Genomic DNA, 24,239 nt, shown 5'->3' with positions numbered 1-24,239 from the left:
GCAGCGCTATTCTTCAGATTAAAAATATTCAGATAAATCGACACTAAGCTAATCAGCAGGCCTCTTAATTATCCAGAGCAGAGCTGCACTTAGCTGTCAAAGAGCTACTCTTCAGCGAGAGAGGTGTCTCGTGTGCCAGGCTTAGAAAATAAGGCTTGCTCCTATTGCACTGCTGTAAAATTTAGCCATAACATCTTTTTCTTTTTTTTTTCTTTTTCAGAGCAGTTTTAACTTATTTAATAGCCATTCGTTAGAGAATCTGCATTTGGCAATAAAATGTTACAGTAGAAAATGCCAAAGCTTCTCAGCTCTGTAAGCAGATAATTTTTTTTTAAGGTCTTATCATGTGTGGTTAAAATAATTTAAAAAAATAACAGAGTTTGCCTATTAATTTGTAGCCCAAAACAAGGAAGTAGGATAATGGAAGATTAACAGGATGAAAGTTAAAGGAAACAACAATAAAACCAAATTGGAAAACAGCTAATCCCTGACGCACATGCTCGAACACTTCTTCCAGCTTTTTTTTAATGCGATTGTGATAGTCTGTGCAGCATGAGAGCAACCTTTCCCCATCATCACATTACCCCACTGGACTCACTTGTCACTCACTTGGGTGTAAGTGTGTTTTGTCATTCAAGAGTTGTGAAGGTCAGTCTAACCTGCCATCTCTCAGCTTGGTCTCCATTATTAGGACTTGTCCTTTCAACTCGAGCTAAATGGCCTGCCGCTTTTTTCTCCCCTTTTCCCATAGTTCTATCTCTCTCCTCTCTCCTCTCTTCCTCTCTTTCACTGTCTCTTTGTCTGTGGCAGCTTGGTGGCTCTAGCGTCTGGCTGCAGTTGCAGAGCAGCAGCAGAAGCAGCAGTCACATACCTGCATTCAAGTGGAACAAACAGGATGGTTGGCTGCTCACGGAAGGTCATCAGCCCTGGGCTGTGTGTGTGTGTGTGTGTGAGTGTGAATGTATTTCTACATTTATTTAAGCTTTAAAAAGTGATGGAGCTCTTTCTTCTGTCTAATGGTTTACTCAAACACAATGCTAAACAAGTTTTCATCTTGCTGTAATCGCGCTGATCACTGGAGTCTTTTAGCAGTTTTGGCCACAAATAATAAACATATTAACACATAACCAACTGCCCTCATTCATTCATACAGAAACAAAGAGAAAAAAGCAGTTTGATGTTCAGAAACCTGTTGCAGAAGCGGACACAAGCATCAGGGGTGTAAAGATAAAAACTAGAGCTGCAGTTAATGACAACTGAGGGTTGGATGTTTTTTGCTTTTTCTTAATGTCCTGCAGAGCATTGGGTAATGCCTCAAATGAAATGTGTTTTGTTTAGTGCCATTTAAGAACTTTGCTTGGGAAAAGCAATATGGCCTTTTTTGTTTAAATAACTTTTTTTAGACTGGTCGCCCGTATGCGTCATACAATCAGATGTCAACATGAAGCCCTCTCTTTGTGCGCTGTGTCCAGTCCCGCTGTAACTTGCTACTAGCCTAAAAGTGCTGCAGTGACATCCACCAGGCTAATGAATGGTGACACTCTAATCTTTGTCTTCCCTAATTGGTGCTGCACGTTTGATCAAAAGCCAAGTCTGTGTCAGCTCAGTTGCAGTATGGGAATCGTGTTTATTACCAAACACTGTCTATTCCAGCATTTGTAAGTGTGCACATAAAGTCTGCATATATCAAGAATGTCTGCTATCCTGATATTGGTTGATCTTGGGTGTTTAAATGTGTTGGTTGTGTTTTCAGTCTTCATTAACCTTGCTTGACCTCTATCCCCAGGATTTTTACCTGTCTGCTTTCTGTCTGAGAGCCGGTTTTCTAGTTTGGTACTGTCATAATAAATATAGTACTAATTTTAGCTAGCAACCTGTCACTCAAAGCAACTACATCCTCAGTTAAAGCTGTAAGCTATATACAATTAGGTGTGTGCTGCTTCAAAACTGTTGTTGTGTGTACTAGGCTGCAAATACATCATTTCCTGCTATAAAGTTGGCCAGTTTACCTCTAGGATCTATCATAAATGTAGGCTTGAGGACATTCGAGGAACTGCAGTTTTGAGGCTTGTGTGTTCATTTTTCAAGCCCCTTTTTATTTGCCCAACAAAATCCTGCGCTACCCCGACCTTAAAAATATGTTTTCACCCAATAGAGAAACCACGTGTCCAAAATGTGACTGTGTGAGAACAGATTTAGGTTCCCTCGGCCATATCAATGAGGTACAGGATCATCTTAGCATGCAGAGGAGTGCATGTTACAATAAAGCCTCAGGTGTGATTACCACATGCATCTTGGCAGATGAGTCAAGACAAAGTGGGGGGGGGGTGACAATAGTAAAACTAGCTAATCTAATTAGCTCAAAGATACCATGCACTCAAATGATTAGTTAGAATCTAACTGGCTGATATCAGTGTGCTATTAAAAATCTGCCTGCCTCATTTTCCTCTTTTTCAGTAACCTTTAAAAGTAAACACTTTCCAAATGGCCTGCAGAAATGATCAGTAACGAGCAGTTTTGCTGCAGCTATACAAGATGTTGGAGCAGTATGAAGCTCAGCTGTACTTTTTGACTTTCGAGATCCCCACCCAGCCTCTCCCGTTTCACAATGATTCATCAACAGGGAGCTGATTAATTCGCTTTCATCCTAACTGTCTTGTGTTTGTGTGTGTGTGTTTAATACTGTTACTGTACCTGAAGCTGTACACAAACATGCTGCTTTCGTTTTAGCCGCCTACTCTTTCTGGCGCATCCCCTTCTTTTTGTAAACACACACGCACACTTGCTGACATCCATGCAATTTGATATGTGGCCCAAGGCAAAGCACTTTTCTCTAATGAGCCTCCTGCCCTCCGTTTCTCCTGGGGAGCCGAAAGAGGACTAACCTTGATGCAGCTTAGAAAGGATGTAACCTGCTTACACACATACTCATAAATCGCCGTGCTTGTGAAGGGATCTAATCGACGACGTTCTTTACCAAGGGAGCGATATTATCGCCAACATTACATGGCTAATCTTAACTCTTGATCCTCAATCCACCTTTAACTTTAAAATGAATGCTGAAACTTGAGGAAGATCTTTATTATGTGCTGAGGCATCTTTATAGTATTATGGGAGGTCAGAAGTCTGTCATAGGAGTGATAGACTGTGCCTTATGCTGGTAGCAACAAGGGTTTGAAATCAGACCAAAATAACGAGTAAAGACGAATGTTGCTTTGCTGATTCCTGTGCAACACGGCACTAAGACCTGGTATGTCAGCATGACATCCCAGTCTCATTCACAAGTCTCATACTGCCATAAATGCTAGTGCAGCATGCACAAATTCTTATTGTCTCTTGATTGAAAATTTCTGTTTTGTACCATCCAGTCTCTATATTTGTGCTGCGTGCATTGACTCGTCTTCTTGCACTCTTTGTGTGTGTTGTAGATATGGGCCAACTATGAGGAGAAGCCAGTGGAGGAGGTCGTGCATCTTTCCGAGGAGAAGGAGCGCGTGGCAAACTACAAACCAGTATTTGTCACCGAGATCGCCGACACCCTGCACTTCTACGCCCAGGACGTAGAGACAGGTACCTCAAGACTGTTGTGTGTATGAGCGAACGAGTGTGTGAATGACAAGTGCAGAAGGAAGGAAAATTCATTTTTCATCACTGAATTTTCCAAGTATATGATTTTTTGAATTGGCCTAAAGAGGCAGCTTGCAAAACCAAACACACTCCAGTGAATACCAAATTTGAAAGAGTAACCAATGAGAGTTAGTTTAGAAAAGTGCTTTATAAACATGCTGTTTTACTTTAAGCTCCCTATTTTTTCATCATGGTTTTGCAGCCTTGCACTAAATACCACTATCTACACCAGCTCCCAACAGTGGTGCAAGCAAGGCCTTCACATTTTATTCCCTTTTAAACACTAGACTAACTTTATGAATGACAATTATCTCTACCAGTCAGACATTTGCCTCATCCCTTGCTGCAGCATCCCTCCCATCAGGAGAGACGAAACAAAGGACATCCCGCTTATTATTGCTTCTAAATGATAGGAATAAATCACTTTATCCCCTCTTGTCACCATTCATGTTTTTTTTTTTATTATTCAAATGGAGTTTTCTCATTTTAAACCAGTCTGTCTATGATACCAAAAAGTTTGTGATTTAAAGCTTGAGTAGGCAATCTGTTTGACATGATTGTAGTTTTAAAAAAAAATTCCTTTCACCATATATGAACTCGAATGGTTTAAGGGGGAACTAGACTCCTGCACTTCCTCTGGCCTCTGATTTGGGGCTTTTGAAAATTTAGCCCTTGATGGGAGACTGAACAGTCACAGGTCTCTTCAGATCAGATTAGATCAGATGAGTAGTGTGAACTCTTAGTAAGTGTACAAAAGTCTGTGTAGGAAGTAAGGCATGCTGGTGCAATGGGATAAGCAGAGGACCATTTGGGGGAGTGGGTTTCAAATCCTGTGTGAAGCTAAAAAACAACATGGAATTTAAGTTCATGTGAAACATGGCATGTGTACTTGTGCATCTCAAAAAATTAAAGTTAATTTGCTTGGGCTGCAATGAGGTATAAGCCATAATGATTTCAATCAAAACAAAACAAAAAAAAGAGGCTTGAAATATGTAAGTATGTGCTTATCTGCTTTGAAGGTTTTAGAATAGAGAGGAGAGAGATTTGGGGGTGGGTTGTCTATTTTAAATTCTGTCTGTGTAGCTTTAATTATTGCCTTGACACAATTTTGCATTTAGAAACATGCAAATACATTAAAACCTGCATTGACAAACTAGCTGGAACTGATCTGAAGCCTTTATGCCAATCACTATCCCTTCATCGTCTGCCAGTTTGTAGGAGCAGCCCAGGATTCTGAGGTCTTCCTCTCTCTGCCGCCCCCCACATCTGTCTTCACTGGCAGTTGGCTGGTAGAGGCCATGAAATTGACTTTGGCCACCTTTTAATTTGCCTCACTGTCATAATTAATTAATTTGCCTTCATTTACTGCCAATCTAAGCCTAAGCATCGCACACATCTTAATAATGCAATCATTTATGACTGTGAAAAACATTTGGCTCTTGATTGTTTGTATAACCTTTCTTTTCTCCGCTGTATGTCGAAACCTTCAGGTGTTGTGACATGTGCCCAAACAATCTGCTATTCATCTTTTCCCATGAGCTGTAGATTCAAATCTAAAGCCTTTTCACTGCCTCTGGCTACTTCAGCTTCACCGTTCTGCAAGTCAGGAGTTTTTTTTAATATCATTGATCAAAATCAAGTGGCTCTGTGAAGATGCTGAAATGTATAGCATGTGGCACATTAACCTGAAGCTAGGGTTAATGCCTTCAGCAGCCTTTATTTTCAGTAAAGGTGGGAAAAAAATAGGAGTAAAATATGTTACACAATATATAAAACTGAGTAGGATTTCAGGTTCTTGTGGGAAACACAATGTACTGAAGCTACACATGAAAGAGCAAATCAAAGCATTTTTATTGATTTTTATTTTTTCAGCATATTTCTCATAAGTTCTTTATACCTATAAACGGACCTGGGGAAATGGTGAGATGCAAAGTATTTACAACATTTTTTTTTTCCTTGGTAGCGTCTGAAGTGTTGCATTTAAAGAAATTGTACACAAACTGCATTTTTTTTTTTATATATTGCTGCTCTCAGTGTATTTTGACAGGAGAGCTGTGAGTTATTTAATCTTTTCTCATATAAAGGCTTGATTTTTAGATGATCCAGCAGTGCTGGGACCTGTTTATTTATTTATTTTTCTCTTTAATTGGCCCATGTTCTTCTACCAAGAGAGTTATGTGCTAGTTTAAAAAAAAAAAAAAAAAATGTTATTCTCAGCAGGGAAGGAAAAACCTGACCGGTCTTCACCCTCTGCTTTCCTCTCCTCATCTCCCTCTCCTTCATGTTGTTTGCCCCTCCCCGCCTTCCTCCATCTCCTTTTCTCTCTTGGTTTCTTTCATTTTCGCTGACGCGCCCTCAAAGCTACATTAAGTCATACCAACCTCTTGAAGAGAACATCAAAGTGTTAGGGCCTGTAAAATCATACAAGCTGAGTGCTTTATCATTACATGCCCCCACCTCCACCCTACAAAATTTCTGAAAAGAAGGACTTTTATATACTCAGATAAGCTTAGAAGTAGAGGCTGAATTTTATACTCTTGCGATTGCAACTGATGACAACATACCACCTCACATAAATGCGTAAGCGGCTATAGCATCTGTGCCACTATTAATATTCAAAAACATCTGGAATAGTTGGATTTTTATACATCTGCCCTCTGCTGCCCTCTTCCCAACCTATAGCTAATAACATCTGCCAGGTAAGGCCCTATGAAACATTAAGTGGATGAGTAAACACTGAATTGAATTTAGACATAGCAATAGATGATATACTTTAAAATTGCATTTTTCTTTTTTCATTCAATACAGTTTGCCCCTCCCCAAGCCTTTTTTTGAATAGCTGGGATAAGAAAATATCCCAGTTATGATAATCGCTATCACTATTGTACTATTGTTAAATAAATATACCATTTCTAGATTAACAGTTTATTTTGATTAGTGTTTCACACACACGTTTTTGTCACATGGCTGTAAAACACTGCTTTGCATAGTAGTTAGTTGTAGTAGCTTAGTACTTAGAAGTAGTGTGGATATTAATACCAATGAGCAGTCCTGTGGAAAAAGATGTTTTAATTCCAGTGTAATGTGTTAAAGACAAGACAGAGAACACACCCACAAAAAATCAGCTACAGCCATTAATATTTAGATGCAGTTTCCAAACCATTAACCCTGTTTGAGTTGTGGTTATCTAATAGGCTGGAATGTGTGTATTTATTTATTGTGGTCTGTTGAAACCAATATGTATTGAAAAGCTTTCACAGCTGTTGGGCTGTTTTAAAATCTATACATACAAACACCCAAGAAATAGTCTTTGTTTTCATATTCTAAGCAATTTTTGAACATTGTGAATTAAATGTGGTTTGCAATATATTTTATTCTCTGGGGCTCCACTGTATCTGCTCTGTGTTTTGCCCCTTTTCCCATTTTAATTATTCACATTTAATTACTCATAAGTGAGTGTTTTGTTTTGTTCCCCCCCCCACTCCCCATATATGAAAATCATTACACATGCTTGAAAAGGGATTCATTTCATGTTAGGAATGGTTTTCTGAGTTACCGAGAAGCATGAGGGATTTTGGTCTTTAATCCTCAGTTTATTTTAAGGGTCTTTATCACTCATTGTTTCACGCCTCACACACACACACACAGACAGACACATCTCTGCTTTGTAATACTATGTCTTTTCTCCCCCTATTTTCCTTGTGCATGTTGCTTCCTCTCCGGAGGCTATGTGTAATTACTGTCAGAGGGGGGCCTGCATAGATCTGTGTGACCTTGGACACTGAAAGACAAAGGCCACTTCAGGCGCAGGGGAAGGAAGTGACTCTGTGCAGTGCAGTATTGTTAGTTTACCGCTATGCTGGAGAGTCTACGTAATTAAAAACTTGCTAAATATAGTCTTGCGGTCTTTGTGGGTGTGAATCTTAGGTGGGTGTATGGGTATAAATACATACAGTGATACCGGAGTGTTTGTTTCCTCTAAATTGCTCCCAGGCTTTCCCTATTTTCTGAAACATCTGGCTTGACCAGTCACACAGATTTCACTACCACAAAATCAAAGTCGCATATCCACCTTTTTAATAGTCCCCAGGCCCCACGCCAGGTGTTCTCAATGTATTTCTCCTATGTTTCTATTTAAGTATTAGAGCAGTGTTGCAAAATACCCCTACCTTACCATAGTGACACATTTCATTTCAGATCTTGCATATGGAAGATGTACCTGACCAAAACACTACAACACAGGAAAGTTGATTACTTTGGTGTCCAATTGTGTAGCTCTCTGGTTACACAGAGAGAAGAATTACGTTGATGTGTAGATGAGAAGCAAAGACAATGGCTGAAGTAGACATTTTTAATTGTTTTTTTTTTTGTTTGTTTGCTTTTTCTATTCACTGCACTACAAAGACTTTCTTTGCACAAGACTTCTGTCTTCCCATATGCAGGGGTAAAACTAAGGAAACCACAAGAGCACAAACACGAACCAGAAATGCACCCTTTACTGATTGTTCCATGTATTTCTGACACTGCCTGAAGTGGAGATGGCTATAACATGTAGACATGGATCTTAAAAGCTCTGCTCAGATGTACTCTACCAACACAGTGGCATACTGAGACCTTACTAAGGACTGAGTGTACCAAGGTGCAGGCATATTCAGCTGGTAGAATCTAATAAACACGTGTAGGGATGGCAGTGACAGGCCACCATAATAGCCTCCACCACCTATTGTGATGACCACTGTCAGGTAAGAAGCTTCCCTCAATGAGAGGGAACCCAGGAAACAAAGAGCTGGTTAATTTTTCCTTCATAATTCGGTAATTCTGTCCAATTCAATGCATAGAGGCTGTGCATGAGAAAGTGAATTAAGCTGGTATCATCAACAAACAACTGAGGTGAAAAGCCGTTACCCCCCAGAGTGGGGCGTATATAAACAGGATAACTGTAGCTATAGTCATTGGAAAACTTCAAACGGGAACTATGGCAGATAGAACATGTAATTCACAAGTCCCTTTTGCTTCTCGGAAAGCCAGCAAAAAGATAATTTTGAGAGAATGTGCCTTCAAGTCAGCAGACTTCAAAGCAGCCCTGAGAGCCTCTGAAATGATGGGCAAATTGCAGGAGGCATGCTGGAGGCTTAAAAGCAGGGTGCAGCTGATGGGCTTCCTTCATAAACCTTCTCATCAGGCTATGCTGACCAATTGGCGTATTTCCAAAGCCCACTTGCCCAGACAAAGATGAAGCCAAATACGCATTGCCAGTGGAAAATGTTTTTGCCACTGTCTAGAAAATGTTGTAGGATGCATAACACATCTGAAGAGGAGCACTACAAAGAAATGCAGTTTTCAACCTAAAATAAACATGTGGACAACACTATGTGCCCAGAGAGCTGAAGCTGACCGATCTAAGTATGGGGGGGAAATTCTCCAGTTCATTACACTTTTTGTGGCCTGCTGCGCCAGCATGGGATGTCTCAATAAGCAGTGTCTTTGGCCGTGGGTGAATTACCTCATATCTTCATTGGCCAAACTTAGGGCGCTTTATCTGGCAGGAGACAAATCTCCTTACACACCTCTAATTGGTAAACTGAGAGAAGGCTGACCACATTGAGGTTTTAAATGGACTGAGCTACCATCACAGCCAGCCCCAGAACCTGATTGTTGGCCATCTCAAGGCTAGAATCATCTTTAATGGTAACTTTGTGGCAGATGGTTCATCCCAAAAATGCCTCATCTTGCTCATACACACTCAGATAGATCCCATACAGCCAGCGGCATGCATACCACATGTGGGTAAAACCTCATTGGGTGCTGGAAAAGATAGAGGCTTGCTGATGGAACTGCCAGACCATGATGCCTGGGCAGGAAGGAGAATGACATCGTCATCATACTTGTTGTCAGTTCTTCTCTCTGCCAGTGAGGAGATCCTCCTTAGATATTGTGAGCTGTGCAAAACAGGAGAAATTCAGTACCTGGGTCTTCTACCCATATCCTCTTACAAGTTGAGTTGAGTTTTATCCCACAGAGCTGACAAAGGCCCCACAGAGCTGACAGTTCTGATGATCTGTGGAAAAAAAAAAAGCTTCACTGCAGTGTTGGAGAGACAGGATTCAGTTTTAGAGGCTGCCAAGAGGCGACATTCCAGGATCTGGACAGGCATTTCATAGCAGTGCTTATATAAGCTGGGGTCTGCCTGCGACACATGAACGTGCTTGACATTTATACATGCAGTAAGAAGAAATGGAGTCGTTCCCCAAAAGCAGGTGGGCCCTTGAAGGATCTAGTGGTAGCCACAATAGGTAATGCCCAGTCTTGATAGCTTACATTTGCCACAAAAAGCATTTATTGTGTCTTGTAAACTTGTGCAGAAATGGTGTTTAGTGTGTGCCATACTGTTTAATATTGCAATTACTCAGATGTAAGTGAGGTACAGCAACAGAAAGGAGTTTTATTATTCCTGTGTATGACTTAATTAAAACACTCAGACTTGTTAGTTTGAGTCTGCATTGGTTTTCCCAGGCTGCAAATTATATCACTAGGCAAAAAGGCTTGTCTTTCCCAGCTAGTGGCCTCCCCCTGATTTGGCCCTAACGCACTTGTCACATCCATGGTACTGGATTGCTAGGCTTGGCCCCGACCGACAAACACACATTTTCTGCTCACCCCAGGCCTCAGCTGCAGCACGGTTGGCGGTACATCCTGTCTGCTGCTTGTTTCCTGGCACCCGTACAGCCTCATAATGAGTGGAGTCGTCCCCCCCCAACCAGGTGCCACTCCGTCCACATTATTCACACTTCTACCTTTTACACACAGCAGCTGTTCATCACCTAATGATGCTGGACCCAACTACTGTTGGAGCAATGCAGGCAGAACAACTCTCTTTCTGGCCGGTCTTCAAACCAGGCCCTTTTCTGTCTTTCGAAACTGAATTGCATTATTATTTTTGATTTTAGGTTCAATGTTAATTTTTCATGTTTTTAGTTCAAGTAGAAATTTAAGTTGGCTAGTTCCCTCTTTATTCATGGTGTTAAGAGAACATAAGAATTACTATAGCATTTCATATAAATCAGGTTGAGTGGCCTGCTAATTAGATGCCATGTCAAGGCAGCCAAGTGATGATTACTTTAAGGAATACAGCTTAATAAAAAGTTTTTTTTAATTTTTTCATGTTTGGATGAAACATCTAACTTTAATACTATGGGCCAGAGTCAGACAGGGGCTGAGATAATTAACTTTTATGCCAATGCCCCCGCCCCCCCGCCCCCCATAAAAACATTTTTTTTTTTATGCATGGATACTCTGTTGAACAGTCTTATTAAAGTTTTAAGTAGAGAAATTGCTGAGATTTAGCAGTGGAAAAATAACCAACACAAAAATGCTCTCTATGGTGGGTATATTCATGATTATAGTAAAACGTTTTTTGGTCCAAAAAATGGTTTTAATTATATATATATATATATATATATATATATATATATATATATATATATATATATAATATGAATGAAAGCACCTATGTTCACATACAATATTTGCTTTAATTTCAAATTCAGTTGAATTAGAATTTGTTGCCTTAAAAAACAGACCATACTCCGAAAAAAGAATAGTAGTTATTTTTGTGGCCAGTGGATCCTTGTCCTTCTGCGTTTTATGTCCCATGTTTAATTTAGTTAAAGTGTACAAGGCCTTGTTGTAGTCCGATTCGACCATATACCTACACTGAACAAAGTAACCAAGCTAGGGAATGAAAGTTGCAATAGAAGCAGCACTAGCTCCGTGCCACTGCAGCAGATGCAATATTTAGAGGTCAGGTCTCGCCAAGATGATCTTCCGCCTCCCAAGGCATTCATTATTAAATCAGATACGCAACTTAGCTTCTAAAAAGGTCAGCTCACCTGTCGGTTTGAGGTGGGATGCTTTTGCTTTTCAGGTGTAAAATAAGCATCTTTGTCCACACTCACAGTAAGCGTGATTTGCACTAATGTCAACTTCGAGGTCGATTACCTAAAGCTGAATGGCAGAATGGGCCTTTTCATAGTGGTGAGCCACTTGCAGGTCTAAATCTGGTTCTCATCAAATCGACCAAATGTGGGCAAAAATGTGCAAATATGTGCACATTTGGGGAATAAGGACCTTCTTATATAAAGTCCTCACAATCAAATCCGGGCATTAGCTGCAGTCAATGAGACTCGACAGGTGGTAGATAGAGGAACGGAAGAGACTGATGAAAAAAAGAGAGCCACAGATGCTTTCTCTCTCAGTGATGGCGTTTCCAATTACAGAAATGGTAATTTGCTGTTTAAAAAAAAAAAAAAAAAAGTCTCCAGACTGCCAGGAAGTGAAAAATGGAAGAGCTGTTGGAGGATTGTAAGACATAATCCATATCCCTTTCTAAAAGGAGTGGAAGAGCAATTGTCATGTTAGGCGAGCATTTGTTTTTCTACCTTGACCTCCTTCAACATGCTATAGATGCTGACAGCATTTTAAAGATCAGTCAGGAGAGGGAGTAAATGGCATTTTTCCTATCTTGCCTTATTTTCACACTGTCTGCAGGTGATTGCCATACTGGTTCTTTGTTGACCACACACAGAGGCCAGTGGACTCATAACACCTTTGTGTGCTTGTTTGCACTGCAGGCCTCCCAGGCCAGTACACTCTATACTGAGGCTGTGTTTTGTTGTTTGTCATTGCTGCCTTTTTACCTTGAAATTGTTGCTTGCATGTCCTGAAACACAGCCATTCCTCTGCCTCAAGAGGATGAAGCCTGTCCAAATCTCATGCATATTTAACACTGCAAACTAACAGGTGAGCTAGAGCACAAAGCTCTGTTCAGCGTCTGTGAATCTCTCAGATGGTAGATGGATGTACCATCCATGTATCCACACAGTCTTTGACTAGCCAGGCCGGGCGCACAAAAAAGGCTTTGCAGCTTTTCCAAGCTGAGCAAAAATGCTGATGCAAAAAGAAAAGAGTTTTTCAGGATAATTGTCTCTCCTCTAGATCTTACCTTCAATTTTCCTTTATAAATTTTACTCAGTTGTAGCTAGGCTTATGTGTCTGGATCTTCTTCAGTCAGTTATTTCCCTTTTCATAGATTCTCTCCACTTTGACTCCTAATTTTTGTCATTCTTATAAACCAGGAAATTGGAAAGCTTTCATAGGTAGCCATTGCTCTCCTGGCCTAAGCTTCTTTCACATTGTGATTATTTACCCTTGTGTGGGTTTAATGCCTTTTGTAAACAGCTTAATAGAATTCAGTAGAGTCTTGGGATGCATGGTGAAAGGGCACTTGATACACTGTTTTCAGTGGCTTTTTGTTTTCCCTCTTTGCTCACACACAGTGTGCCACAAAAAAATAAAATATGATCATAACCAAGCTGTAACATTGTCAGTCTCTCTCCCCTCTCTCTCTCTCTCTCGTTCTCTCTCCTCTCTCACCTTTTTTGTTGTTTTCCTGTTTTAAAGCCTAATTGTTCCCTCGCTATGCTGTGGGCATTCAGAATGTAATTATATATGATTTACAAACAGCTGCAGCCATAATGGCGAATAAACAAATTACAGAACGAGGGAGAGAAAAAAAAAACAGATGAATAAAGAGATGAAGACAGAAAGAAATTGGCCGGCATAAGACGCAGTCAGTGGTTTGGCTGCTTTTTAGATCATCACTTTGGCTCTCCATTCAACACAAAATGAGCACTCACGCTTGCCGTGGTTTACCCATTCTGCACACAGATATTTAGTTGTCTTCATGCCAACGTAAAATGGGAATCTTCTGCTGTAATGCAGTGTTTCCTAGCTGTCCTTCCATCCTAATGTGACTGTTCCTATTCATTCAGAATTTCTGCACTTGCCTAAGCTTTTACTCAATTCACCCCAGATGGCAAATTACTTCTGTCAGTGCTCACCTGCAGTTTGTGAAGTTCATTTTAGCGTTCTTCCACGCTGATTGCAGTCACAGTAGACTTAATTGTGGACATTTATGTGTAATTCCTTGCACATCCACCTGATTTCCACGTGCGTTTTGTTCTTGTTGCTATTTCTGTTGTGATAAGCACTTTGACAGTACATGGATGTCCTTCTGTGGACAAGCCTAGACTTAAACCTGGACATATGGATGGAGTGTTTCTGATAATCCATGATCCAAGAAGTCTGCACTTCTAATTAGACCTTCAAATCCCAACACGGAATAATGATAATGCCTGAGTCCCATGCCGCATACTAAATCAAGCACACCTTGCAGTCTGCAAGTGTGGAAATGAACATCATTAAATGCTTGGGAGGTGTCGGTTTACAACTCTGTCAGGGCGAGACTGAGATAAGAAGGTTCTAATGCTAAAGTGTGATGCAAGAAAATGCACATTAGATATCTTTCATTATTCTGCTTATTTTCTTTCTAGAGTATAAGAAACAGGAGGTGAAAATGAAAAAGAGAGACATTGTTATAAATTAATATTATTCGTGAGTTATTATTTATCAAATAGAAGTCCATGAGTTTTACTCTTTCTTTTAAGGTAAGAAAAATTGCATCATCGTTTTGCTCGACTTGAAAGTTGAATAGATTTATGGGGCAAAGCAGATGACAAATCACCTTATTAAAACCAGTAATCAAAAATACTTAGTTGTCAGTACCCTTTGTCTACACAACCCAATCCAAAGCCTATATAGACTTTACTTTCCTTTTCAGACCACAGAGTAAATCAAATGACCGAAAGCATGCAGTCCGGTTATTTTTCCTCTTCCAAATATCAGGAAAATAGAACTCTTATCACATGCTGTACACATGCAGTGTACCAGAGGAAATAAAGGTGATGGGCAGTAAAAAGCCCATCAACCATGTTATAGCATGGGATGAAATGTGTGTGCATGTGAGAGATTGTACATGTGAAATGCACATTTCTTTAGCCAGTCTACATAAAGATCCTTATCCTAAAATCTATGCTATGGTTGTCTTATAAGCTAAACATCAGCTAACAAGGACCCAGTTCACACTGTAACCAATCAATTCTGTTGCTCAGTATTGTAAATACCATTTACATTAATAAAGCATTTTCAATTAAATGCGCACACACACTCTCATTGAGAAGGAAGGCACACGCTAACTTTTTAAATTTGATTAATAAATCAAGGAGGTGGCTGACTGTGGAAGCTGTAGTCCACTGCAATATTAGTTATTCTGCACCAAGCCACAGTGGTAAAGCTGGAATATAATGATGCAACCACACCGCCTGTGTGTGTGTTTGGTGCATATGATGCAAGCTGTTTGGAAAGCGGTTCATCTGATGTGTTTTCTAAAAACTACTTTCTCTAGAAAACGCTGAGGATGGGTCTGTTTGGTGTGTTTACGCTTCTTCCCCCCACCCGCTGCGTTCTTTAGCAATCGACGGAGCAGTGGGTGGCCAGTGATGTGTTGGACACCCACCATCTTGACACCCCCTCCACCCACAATTAAGTCGAGCTCCCGGATTTTCCTACACACTCCCACAAACCCTTTGTATCGCTTTAAGTTTGACGGCATGCAAATGAAGGTTTCCTGTCTGCTGTTGGTTTGCAGCTGTCTGTCTGCCTCAGCACAGATAGCCGTGGGAAAACAGCATCATTATTTGTATTTTCTTGTTCTCCACCTGCATAAATACTTTTAGCTGTTAATAACAACTCACAGCAGCAGTACAGAAGTAAAAAGGTGCATGCAGTGCCTGCCTCCGAGCTGTTTGATAGTAACATGCATAAGCAGCGCTTATTAATTTTGCACACAGATGCATGCACACACTAACTGCATTTATTTTCACACAGGAAAACAGGTTAGTGGGAGACGACGTGTTTCTGCAGTAATCTCGGTTATACTGTAAAACAAAAGTTTACGTGTACAAAGTGAGGAATCTGTTCTTACCCAAGGCTGACATGCTGGATTTTTTATCCATTCGGTTTAAATATATATGAATATATATGAAATATATATGAAGAAGAGACATCCCTTGTTATATTTGTTGCAGCAGCTATTTGTTGCAATATTTTGGAAAGCATCTCTACTTCCTTTGAATAACCTCCAACATTTTCACAGCAATGTATATGCATTTCAGTTTTGTGTTTGCCTCGCTGTCCTTCCCCATTTTATGAATTTATGTGGTTAAAGATGCTCCATTACACATGATTCTGGCGCTCCTGCCCACGAACCCCCTCCAGGTGGTAGATCAGTGAAAATGGCCTCTAAAAATACCACCATGGAAATTTATATGGGCCACTTTACTAAACTAGCTGCTGTAATTGCTTCCACACTCTTCATACAGCTCTACGCACAAACACACAGCCACTTGCGAACGCTAATAGACATGCGTGTGTAAACATGCTCTGCAGTACACAAATAAATATACTGTACATATAACACAAACACCAGAAAAGTGGCTCTCTTGGAGATGCGCATACTTAGTGGTGTTCACAATCAGCTCCCCAATTGCAACTGATGGGTGCAAATCAGGCTGCCACTTACCGCAGTCATTGGATCCATGAAGCCCTGACTCATAATCTGATTTCTCAAGCTCCCACCATATTGACAGCCCCATTCTCGCCTTGAATCCACCATAATAGGTCTGCCTCGCATGATATAATGGCTTGATAGGCCATAAAGACCCACTGGGCGAGCTGGCTTGCTTAATTTAAAATTCAATTTTTTTCTAACGAGTCAAACCAGCGTAAGGCAAAACAAGACACACAGGTAGTTTTTGGATAGGTTTTGGTATCTTAAGGTGTTAATATGGTTTTTGCCCAGTGAGTCACCAGTGGTGCTGAAGTATTAAAAATCTTTAAAAATGATTGTCCACTCCAACTATCCAGAGATGAAGCCTTTTTTTTATGGGGGTTTGATGCAAATGTTCTCAGAGCATACGTCCATAAGAATCAGAAGCCTTGCCCGATTTAAATGTCACCAATCTCACATTCAAGGCCATCGTCTTGTGTACCTCTGGACATGTTTCAGCTTGGCTACTATTTTTTTAGATCTCTCAGTAGACGTCATGTCCCTGTTGCATTCGTGCCTCTCTGATTCACCTCCAGTATGTCAAAATTGTGATTCTTCAACATGATTTTAATTTTGAAGATGTGGAAGCAAAGCTTGCGTTTTGAAAGCTGATTGTACCACAATCAGATTATTTTTTCCTCAGTGTCCTCCCTTTTCTGGATGATGAATTCTTAGTGGACAAGCTGATTATTGTTGGGTGCACTCCTCACCTGACATGGTGCCTTTGGACTTGGAAATTGAGGACTCTTTAACAGAAGGCAGCTTGGTTGCAGCTGGTGACCCAGTTCTTATCACAACTGATGATCTTTTACATAATTTTTGTTAGTTTGTAACAGGCGTTGCTTGCCCTTTACACAAGTTTGAGGTCCATAGAGCACACAGTTCAAGTGGTTTGAATGGGACCTTCAGGTAGTGATCTCAAAATACCAGCCATGCTAGGTGGCCAACATAAATCCTTCAAGGTTTTTTTTAATTTGTTTTTGCCCGTTCGAATCAAGGTATGAAGTACATTCTCTAAAGCAGTGATTAAATTGAACTGGAACTCAAGTATCTTATTATGCTGCAGCATGCAGGAATGCTTTTAATTTATTCATAACAAAAGAGAAAATGATTATTAGAAGTTGCACCATTCATAAACAACCCACAGAAAAAAAAACTCTCATAGGAAGCCCCATAATGCTTTGCAAAGCTGCATCAGGCATGATTTCATTTATATTCATACATTTATTTAGGAGCTCTGCATGTGGTAAGATACATGTGTTTATTTTCTGCTGTCGCCTCCGGATACACCCTCTGTCAGTCACATACTGTCAGCAGCTGAAAGGAGAAATCATACCTCTGTATAAAATTAATTTTAGGTCCATTTTATACAAACTTTCCATATTTGTAACTGCTTCTGTATCAGGAGATGAAAGTCAAATTTTCTGTTAGGTGAAATGCTAATAGAGAAAAGTTGGAAACCACATCAATGTCAAACTAAGAAGAAAACCGGCCACAGGCATGTAATAAGTATAATTTGAAGAAAGCTTGAATCACATTGGAATTGGAAGTTGAATTCCAGTCCTCACCTGTGTTCTCACATGTGTTTCCTGTCAGGAGGCCAGTTAGAGAGTCTGATGGAGACCATGAGAGCAGAAATCGCTGCCCAGCCACCAGTGGAAGGATCCTACTCTCCACGCCGAGGAGACTACTGCATAGCAAAGTTTGCTGATGGCGAATGGTGAGCATGCGTTACGCTTCCTCTGATATCTATCTGCCTCACAGCGGCCTTAACACATTAGGATGATTGTCAACGTTTAGCAGGTCTTCTAATTTTGATGCAGTGGTACGAGTAGTGCAGTGAATATTTAAATGTTTTTTGTTTGTTTGTTTGTTTTGAATAATTGATCACCCAATTTTGACTGCACCGGTTGGGACTGATACTGACCTTATTAAGTGGATCAGGTGTCAGCTGATGTGATAGATGGTATCTGGTTTCTTCAGTCAGTGTCATCATATGCTACAATGGATAGCCAACTTATCAATGGGATTGTACCACAATACTGAGCATCAGCAGATGTCCTGAGGGGGTAATTTATCATGTGATTTATCAGCACAGAAAACACTTGAAACTAAAACATTTATTGTATATATATTTTGGTAAGCTGCAGTGTGTGCTTGCACATCGCTGTTACTTCTCCTCACAGGAATACCTGACATTTCATTTTTACCTTGTCTCTATTTAAGTCTGCTATCCGTTGACTGCAGACACCCACAGGGTGTAATTAGCTCAGTGCCATTGCTTTGGCCCTTCAGAATCAGCAGTGGCTTGACACTAGCGCACATACACACCTCTTCATCATCTCCTCACTGGATGTTCGTAGTTTACAGATGGTCATGGGACAGATAGAAGTCACAGTGATCAAGGGAGGGAGAGAGAGTCTGTCAAGAAGGTGACTGTGAAAAAAGATCGCAAAACTGATTAAAAACCAAATGTTCACCCAACCCAGGTGCTGTCCTTTTGTTCTTCCATCCCTCCTTCCATCTTCCTGTCCTTTTTTTTCATGGTTGTGGGAACTGCAGTTTACAGCAGGCCATCTGCTCTAAACTTTCTCTTTCTTTAATCTATTTTTAAATAAAGAAAAGTCTGTCAGCAAAAGGGTAATCCTGCTTTAGGTGAAAAAAAATCATATCTTTGTCTTTTTGTATTATTTTTCAGCAAATTAAATATGTTCATGTTTGAATTTTCCTGTATCCATATCAGAATATTTCTTGAGCAAAAAGAAAAACAGAATACCCACGGGGTCAAAGTGAATGGAAACGAAAAAACAAACAACTGTTCATTACAGTTTGTTTTTTACTCTTTTTTCATTCCTGGTCTTTGCGCTCAGTGCTGTGGTCTTCCTGTTAATCACTTATTCAGTTCTAACTTTGTTCTCCTGTTTCTGTCTTTGCCCATGTGGCCCTAATTATTTGACTTTTTCCTGCTGTCCTTGGTGTGCAGCCAATTTGTCTCCCTCACGCTCATTTGTTAAAGTTAAGAGTCAGTGATGGTCAGATGAAATGACACCCTGAATCAAGTGTGAGGGAAAACAAGTTCTTATGTCTCATCTGTTTTTCCTTTAATTTGACCCTGTTTAGTATGTCCTTGTAATATCAAGTTTATTTTCATTCAGCTTGTCAGATGTGCTTGGAAATACGCTGTTACAAAGTGAAACTGCTGGGTTTTTTGATTAGCACTAATGCACTGAAGTTATTTGCTACAAGGCAAAAATAGGTTTAAATTTCTCTTTTATTGCACGGAGACCCCTGTGCAATTCTCACAGCCCTGCTATGTCCTGATAGATCCCTTCTGTCCCCCCAGCCCTCTCCACTCCTCTCCTCCGATCACAACAGACACATCCTCCAACACCTTCTCCCCAGGGAAATAAGCACAGAATCATTTACTCATCTCCTTTTCCTCTTGTGCCCTCTGTCTTCATCTGTTTCCCCTGTGCTCTGTACTCTCTCTCTCTCTCCCCCCAAACTACCCTTTCTCTCTGTCTCTCTCTCAATTATTTTTTTTTTGCTGCTGCAGGTACAGAGCCAGAGTGGAGAGAGTTGAGTCACCGGCAAAGGTCCATGTCTTCTACATTGACTACGGCAATGTGAGTAACTTTGTGACCAAGAATTTGATTGTGTGTGTGTGCGTGTGTGTGTGTACATGTACTTGTTGTTGTCCCTTAATGATGCATTGTCATCATTAAAACGTTGTGCCTTTGTTCAGGGCTCAGAACACATGCACATTAGCAGTGCTTTGTCATGGCCAAACCCAACAGCCAGAAGGAGTCAGTAACTAGTAACTGAAGAGGGATTTCTTTTCCATTACTTCTGTCTGTTCAGTCACCAGTTGTTTGCATGTTCCCATGTTTATTCAGCTGGAGAGGATTTTTTTTTAATGTATTTTTTATTTTTTGGTTTGTTTCCCCTTTTTTGATGTGAGTGAAACAGACTGGGTTTTTTTTGTTTTTTTTTATTCATGCTGTAACTATGACAAAAACAGAGCTGCCCCCCCACCCCCCCTTTCTGGATTCTCATTCAGTGACTCTGTGATGACGAAGGCACTACATCCTCACGAATGCGCCATAATTGCGTCTCTGCCCACGTGCATACACATGCTTTTGCATCACCATACCACCAAGTGGCTCATTCAGCCAGCCAGCCACCCACCCCCACCCCCCACCCTGCGGAGTTTTCCCATGATGCAATGGAGCGGCACAGTGTGTGACTGACCTCAGAGCAGGGGACACATCGAGGTTTGGCTGGCAGATGTGATGCATCCTGGCATGTTGCTGAAAGTGTCTCCGAGGCTGACCCGGCACACAGAAGAAAAGAAAAAAAATCAAGCTGCTACGGACGTCTTTCTTTGTAGTTTTTGCGTCATTTCTGTTTGGGTCGGTCTGGCCTTGATTTTTATGGCTCAGGCTATTAGTTGATAATATTGCAACCTCATTTGGGTACAGGTCAGTACCTGAATTATTATGTGATCATTAGAAAACATAGCAGAACACTTTTGGCATTTCATTTTTAAAGCCCATATTCAAAGTGCTGTCAAATTTGAATATGGCGGCGATAAATCCTAACGTTTTATCCATAATAAATGTTCAAAGTCTTCTCTGTCTAGACTGTACAGACCACTGAACACATTAACCTAAGATATGGGGGTCATTAAATTAACTTCCCACTTCTAACGGCTGTATTTGTCTGACTTTCCACCGCAGTGTAGCCTGTGGTGATCAGTGATTGGTTATTGCTCACATGTGCCCCACCTGTCGGGATATATCAGGTTTATGGCTTCATAACATTGACATGCAGTACATAGAGGTCCCATTTAATGTCAGTGCAAAACAAATGAATTTAAAATGTGCGCCATTATACCTGAGTTGTTGCCTATCTTGAGCACTTGAAAAATAAACTTGGGAACCTTTTGATCTCCTTTGTATTCAAGTGCTTTTACATTTTATTTGGTGTGATGGTTTGGAGGCATTTGTTTGACAATCAACTTGAGATGTATTGCTTTCTTTACTCTTAACTTACACCTAAACAAGAAAACAAATGGAGCTTGGGTTTGTGAACCCTGAAATCAGCTCTTTCTTGAACAGATTCGCCAACTTCACCTCTGAGTCAGTTACCATGGTAACAGATGCTGTGAATCTAGGTTTTATCCAATAAACTCTGAGTGTCTCTTTGACCCCCCACCCCCAAAAAGCTGAGACATTTCTGATAACATGTTTGCCTTTATTGGTAAAACTGTACATTCATTTGAAGCTGTGACTGAACTCTGACCTTTAACAGTAACTCAGTGAAATATCTCTGCTGTGCCTGTCAGAGAGCCGTCATCTATCAGTGAAGCTGACATTAGATCAGATTAGAAATGCTTAAACTGGGAAACATTAAAGTAGAATTTTTCTCTAAATCTCATTACTCATTTTTAGCCAGTAATGGCAGAAATAATAAAATTCTCCATTTAAAAAAAAAATGAATAAAGTGAGGTTGCTATTCCACCAGTAGATTAAATTTTTACTGAATAATTATTTAAACAATTAAAAGGTTATAAATGAAACTGTCCTAAATTGTAGCAAAAAGAGTTTTTATTAAATAAAAAACTTACATGAGGGCAATCTCGGAGGTGATCAACTCAGTTTGTTTTTAAACTCAGTTTGTTGGACATGCTTTCTCTAATAGGGCCCAGGTGTGGAAACGTTGATTTGACAAATACAATACAAAAATCTGTTCCTCTCCCACAGTTGTAAACTAATGTTAAAGTGACAAAGTACAAGTGGCACAATTGATGCAATCTTATTTGAGAGATGTTGGCCAGAAATGAGTAAATAATGATAATGGTGTTGTCTCTGGCTGTCTCTATCATGTTTGCTTAGACAAAGATGTTAGACACCAGTCATAGTAAAGATTCATCATCTCAAAACTTCAAACTCATTAACAGTTTAAAAAACATATCTTCTGAGACTTTGTTGATACAGTTATTGAATTTATTTGGAAATAGAAATAAAACAAGTCATTTTCATGTGATTGCCTAGATTAAAAGCTTGAAATAAACTCTTGAAAAATCTGTACTAAGTTTTATTTTTGTCCTTCCTTCCTTTCTAATTCAGAGAGAAGTTGTCTCATCCACCCGTCTGGCCCCCATACCTCCGGCCTTCAGCACCAGGACCCTGCCAGCACAGGCCACCGAGTATGCCTTCGCCTTCATCCAGGTCCCCCAGGACGTAAGTGAACAGATGAGCACGCGCGCAGAGCTGAGATATGTGTCGCAGCTGAAAGCTTCAAAATTAACTTTGAGATATCGGCTTCTTCAGTCTCATTTTCTGCCAGCATTTGAAAGTCGACTTTCCTGGCAAGACATGAAAACTGTTTGAGTTTCACTTATCACACGGGGTGATAAGTCTGTAACTGACAGACGGGGTTGAGTTGTCATTCCAGGCAAGTGTTAGTGAAAATTATGCTCATACATAATGCATGTTGTACAAAGCAGACAGAACAATGACAAACACCAAGTTATTGATTTACTTGCTTGCACCACATTTGAATATAATTCACTGCCCAGGCATGGTTTTATTAACAGTTTGGTAGTATATACTTATATTCTTCAGGAACCTGAACTCTTATGTTATAGAGTGATTAAAAGCCCTCCAGTTTCTTTGCATGTTTGTGTACTTGGATGTCCATCTGATAGCAGAGCAGCAGTGACTGCATTTTCTCTCTCTGCTGCATTAATCTTCTCGTTTACATCCAACTGTGTTTTGTCAACCTCTGGTGACCACTGGTGCGTGTTTTTGTCTCAGCATGCGTGTGAGTGACTGTGTTTTGTGGGTGTCAGGGGGTCAACTGATTGGTAGCAATTTGAGCAAGCAGCATCCCGAATCCAAAAAAAGGCAAGCATGTTTTCTTTTGGTATGTAACTGATTGGTGCATTAGAGTGTTTGCAGGATTTTGATTTCACTTAACTCAGACAGGGTGCAGAGCATTTGCATGTTTGTAATGTTGCATGTTTCACGAAATAATATAATTGCACATATTTATAGAAAACGCAGTCTAAATGTTTAGGACAAGTGTGGATTCATTTTTATGGTCGGTTCAGAGGCTGTAGTCTCACTGTAGATTATTAAATGCACTCAATAGCACAAGCAAATGATGCTCCATTTATTCTAAAACGTGGCACCCCTTTGTAGGAAATGTTTTGTTCTGTGCATCAGTGAGACAGTCTGTTGCATTGTAATGACAGCCAGCCTTTGCTGTCACTGGCTGCTGCAAAGCCACACATTTTTAGTATGGCAAATTTGATTTCATCATGTAGCATAAAATGTCATTAATGGACATGAATGTGAGGAAACATAATCAAACAACAGAAGATCAAATGAAGAAATCTTGCGTCCATATTGGCACCCACTTTAGGAACCACCAGTTTACAGACTAGTGAGTACATCTCCAAAATATTTAAGCCTAACTAATACTAATATGTTGTTGCATCTGAAAACAGAATCACTTTCACTCTAACCCGTTTTCTTAGACTTTTTGAAGAAAGTGCTTGTGTTCACAAGCAGGTGGTACCAGGGTGCATGCTGTCACCTGTCTCATGAGTCAGTGATGAAGTGGCCCATCTGTTGATCCAGCCCAGGGGACAGAGGCATCACCTACACCTTACAGCCTGCAGACACACAAATAAGCACACACACACAAAGCTAAACCACATGTTGGAGGCTGACATGCACCTTACCCCTCTCTGTCACTCTGCATCTGTTCTTTCCACTTTCTCTTTTCATTTTCCTCTTTTCTTGTGTTTGCCATCTGCTTTTTCTGAAGCTTTTTGCTATGTCACTCAAACTGACAGCACATGACCCACCTTGCACCACACCTTTGCTGCTGCACCTCAAAAAGCTTGTTGCCTTTGTCTTGCAACCTGCAACCTGACACCTTTATACAAGGCGTTCACCATCCCAAGTCATTCATTGTTTGTCATATTGTTCAAATTGGGTCTTAAAACGTATTTCTCCTAACACCACAGTTCTGTCAGCAGAACAAGATCATTCTCCTGCCCCCTAATGCCTTTTCATAAAGTGACAATATCTTG

At 40.3% G+C, this 24,239-nt stretch overlaps 1 protein-coding gene across 1 annotated transcript in view; it reads left to right on the top strand.

The window, feature by feature from the left end:
- snd1 (staphylococcal nuclease and tudor domain containing 1) overlaps positions 1-24,239 on the top strand; it is a 172,100-nt gene that overhangs the window by 129,709 nt on the left and 18,152 nt on the right. Inside the window, exons 18-21 of the mRNA XM_030719705.1 lie at positions 3,429-3,570; positions 17,729-17,852; positions 19,689-19,758; positions 22,264-22,377. Coding sequence (XP_030575565.1) covers positions 3,429-3,570; positions 17,729-17,852; positions 19,689-19,758; positions 22,264-22,377 — 450 coding nt within the window. The remainder of the gene's footprint in view (positions 1-3,428; positions 3,571-17,728; positions 17,853-19,688; positions 19,759-22,263; positions 22,378-24,239) is intronic.

The sequence above is a fragment of the Archocentrus centrarchus genome, chromosome 23 (genome assembly GCF_007364275.1).
Source record: "Archocentrus centrarchus isolate MPI-CPG fArcCen1 chromosome 23, fArcCen1, whole genome shotgun sequence".
NCBI classification, from domain to species: Eukaryota; Metazoa; Chordata; class Actinopteri; order Cichliformes; family Cichlidae; genus Archocentrus; species Archocentrus centrarchus.
This window is presented reverse-complemented; position numbering and strand designations above follow the sequence as displayed.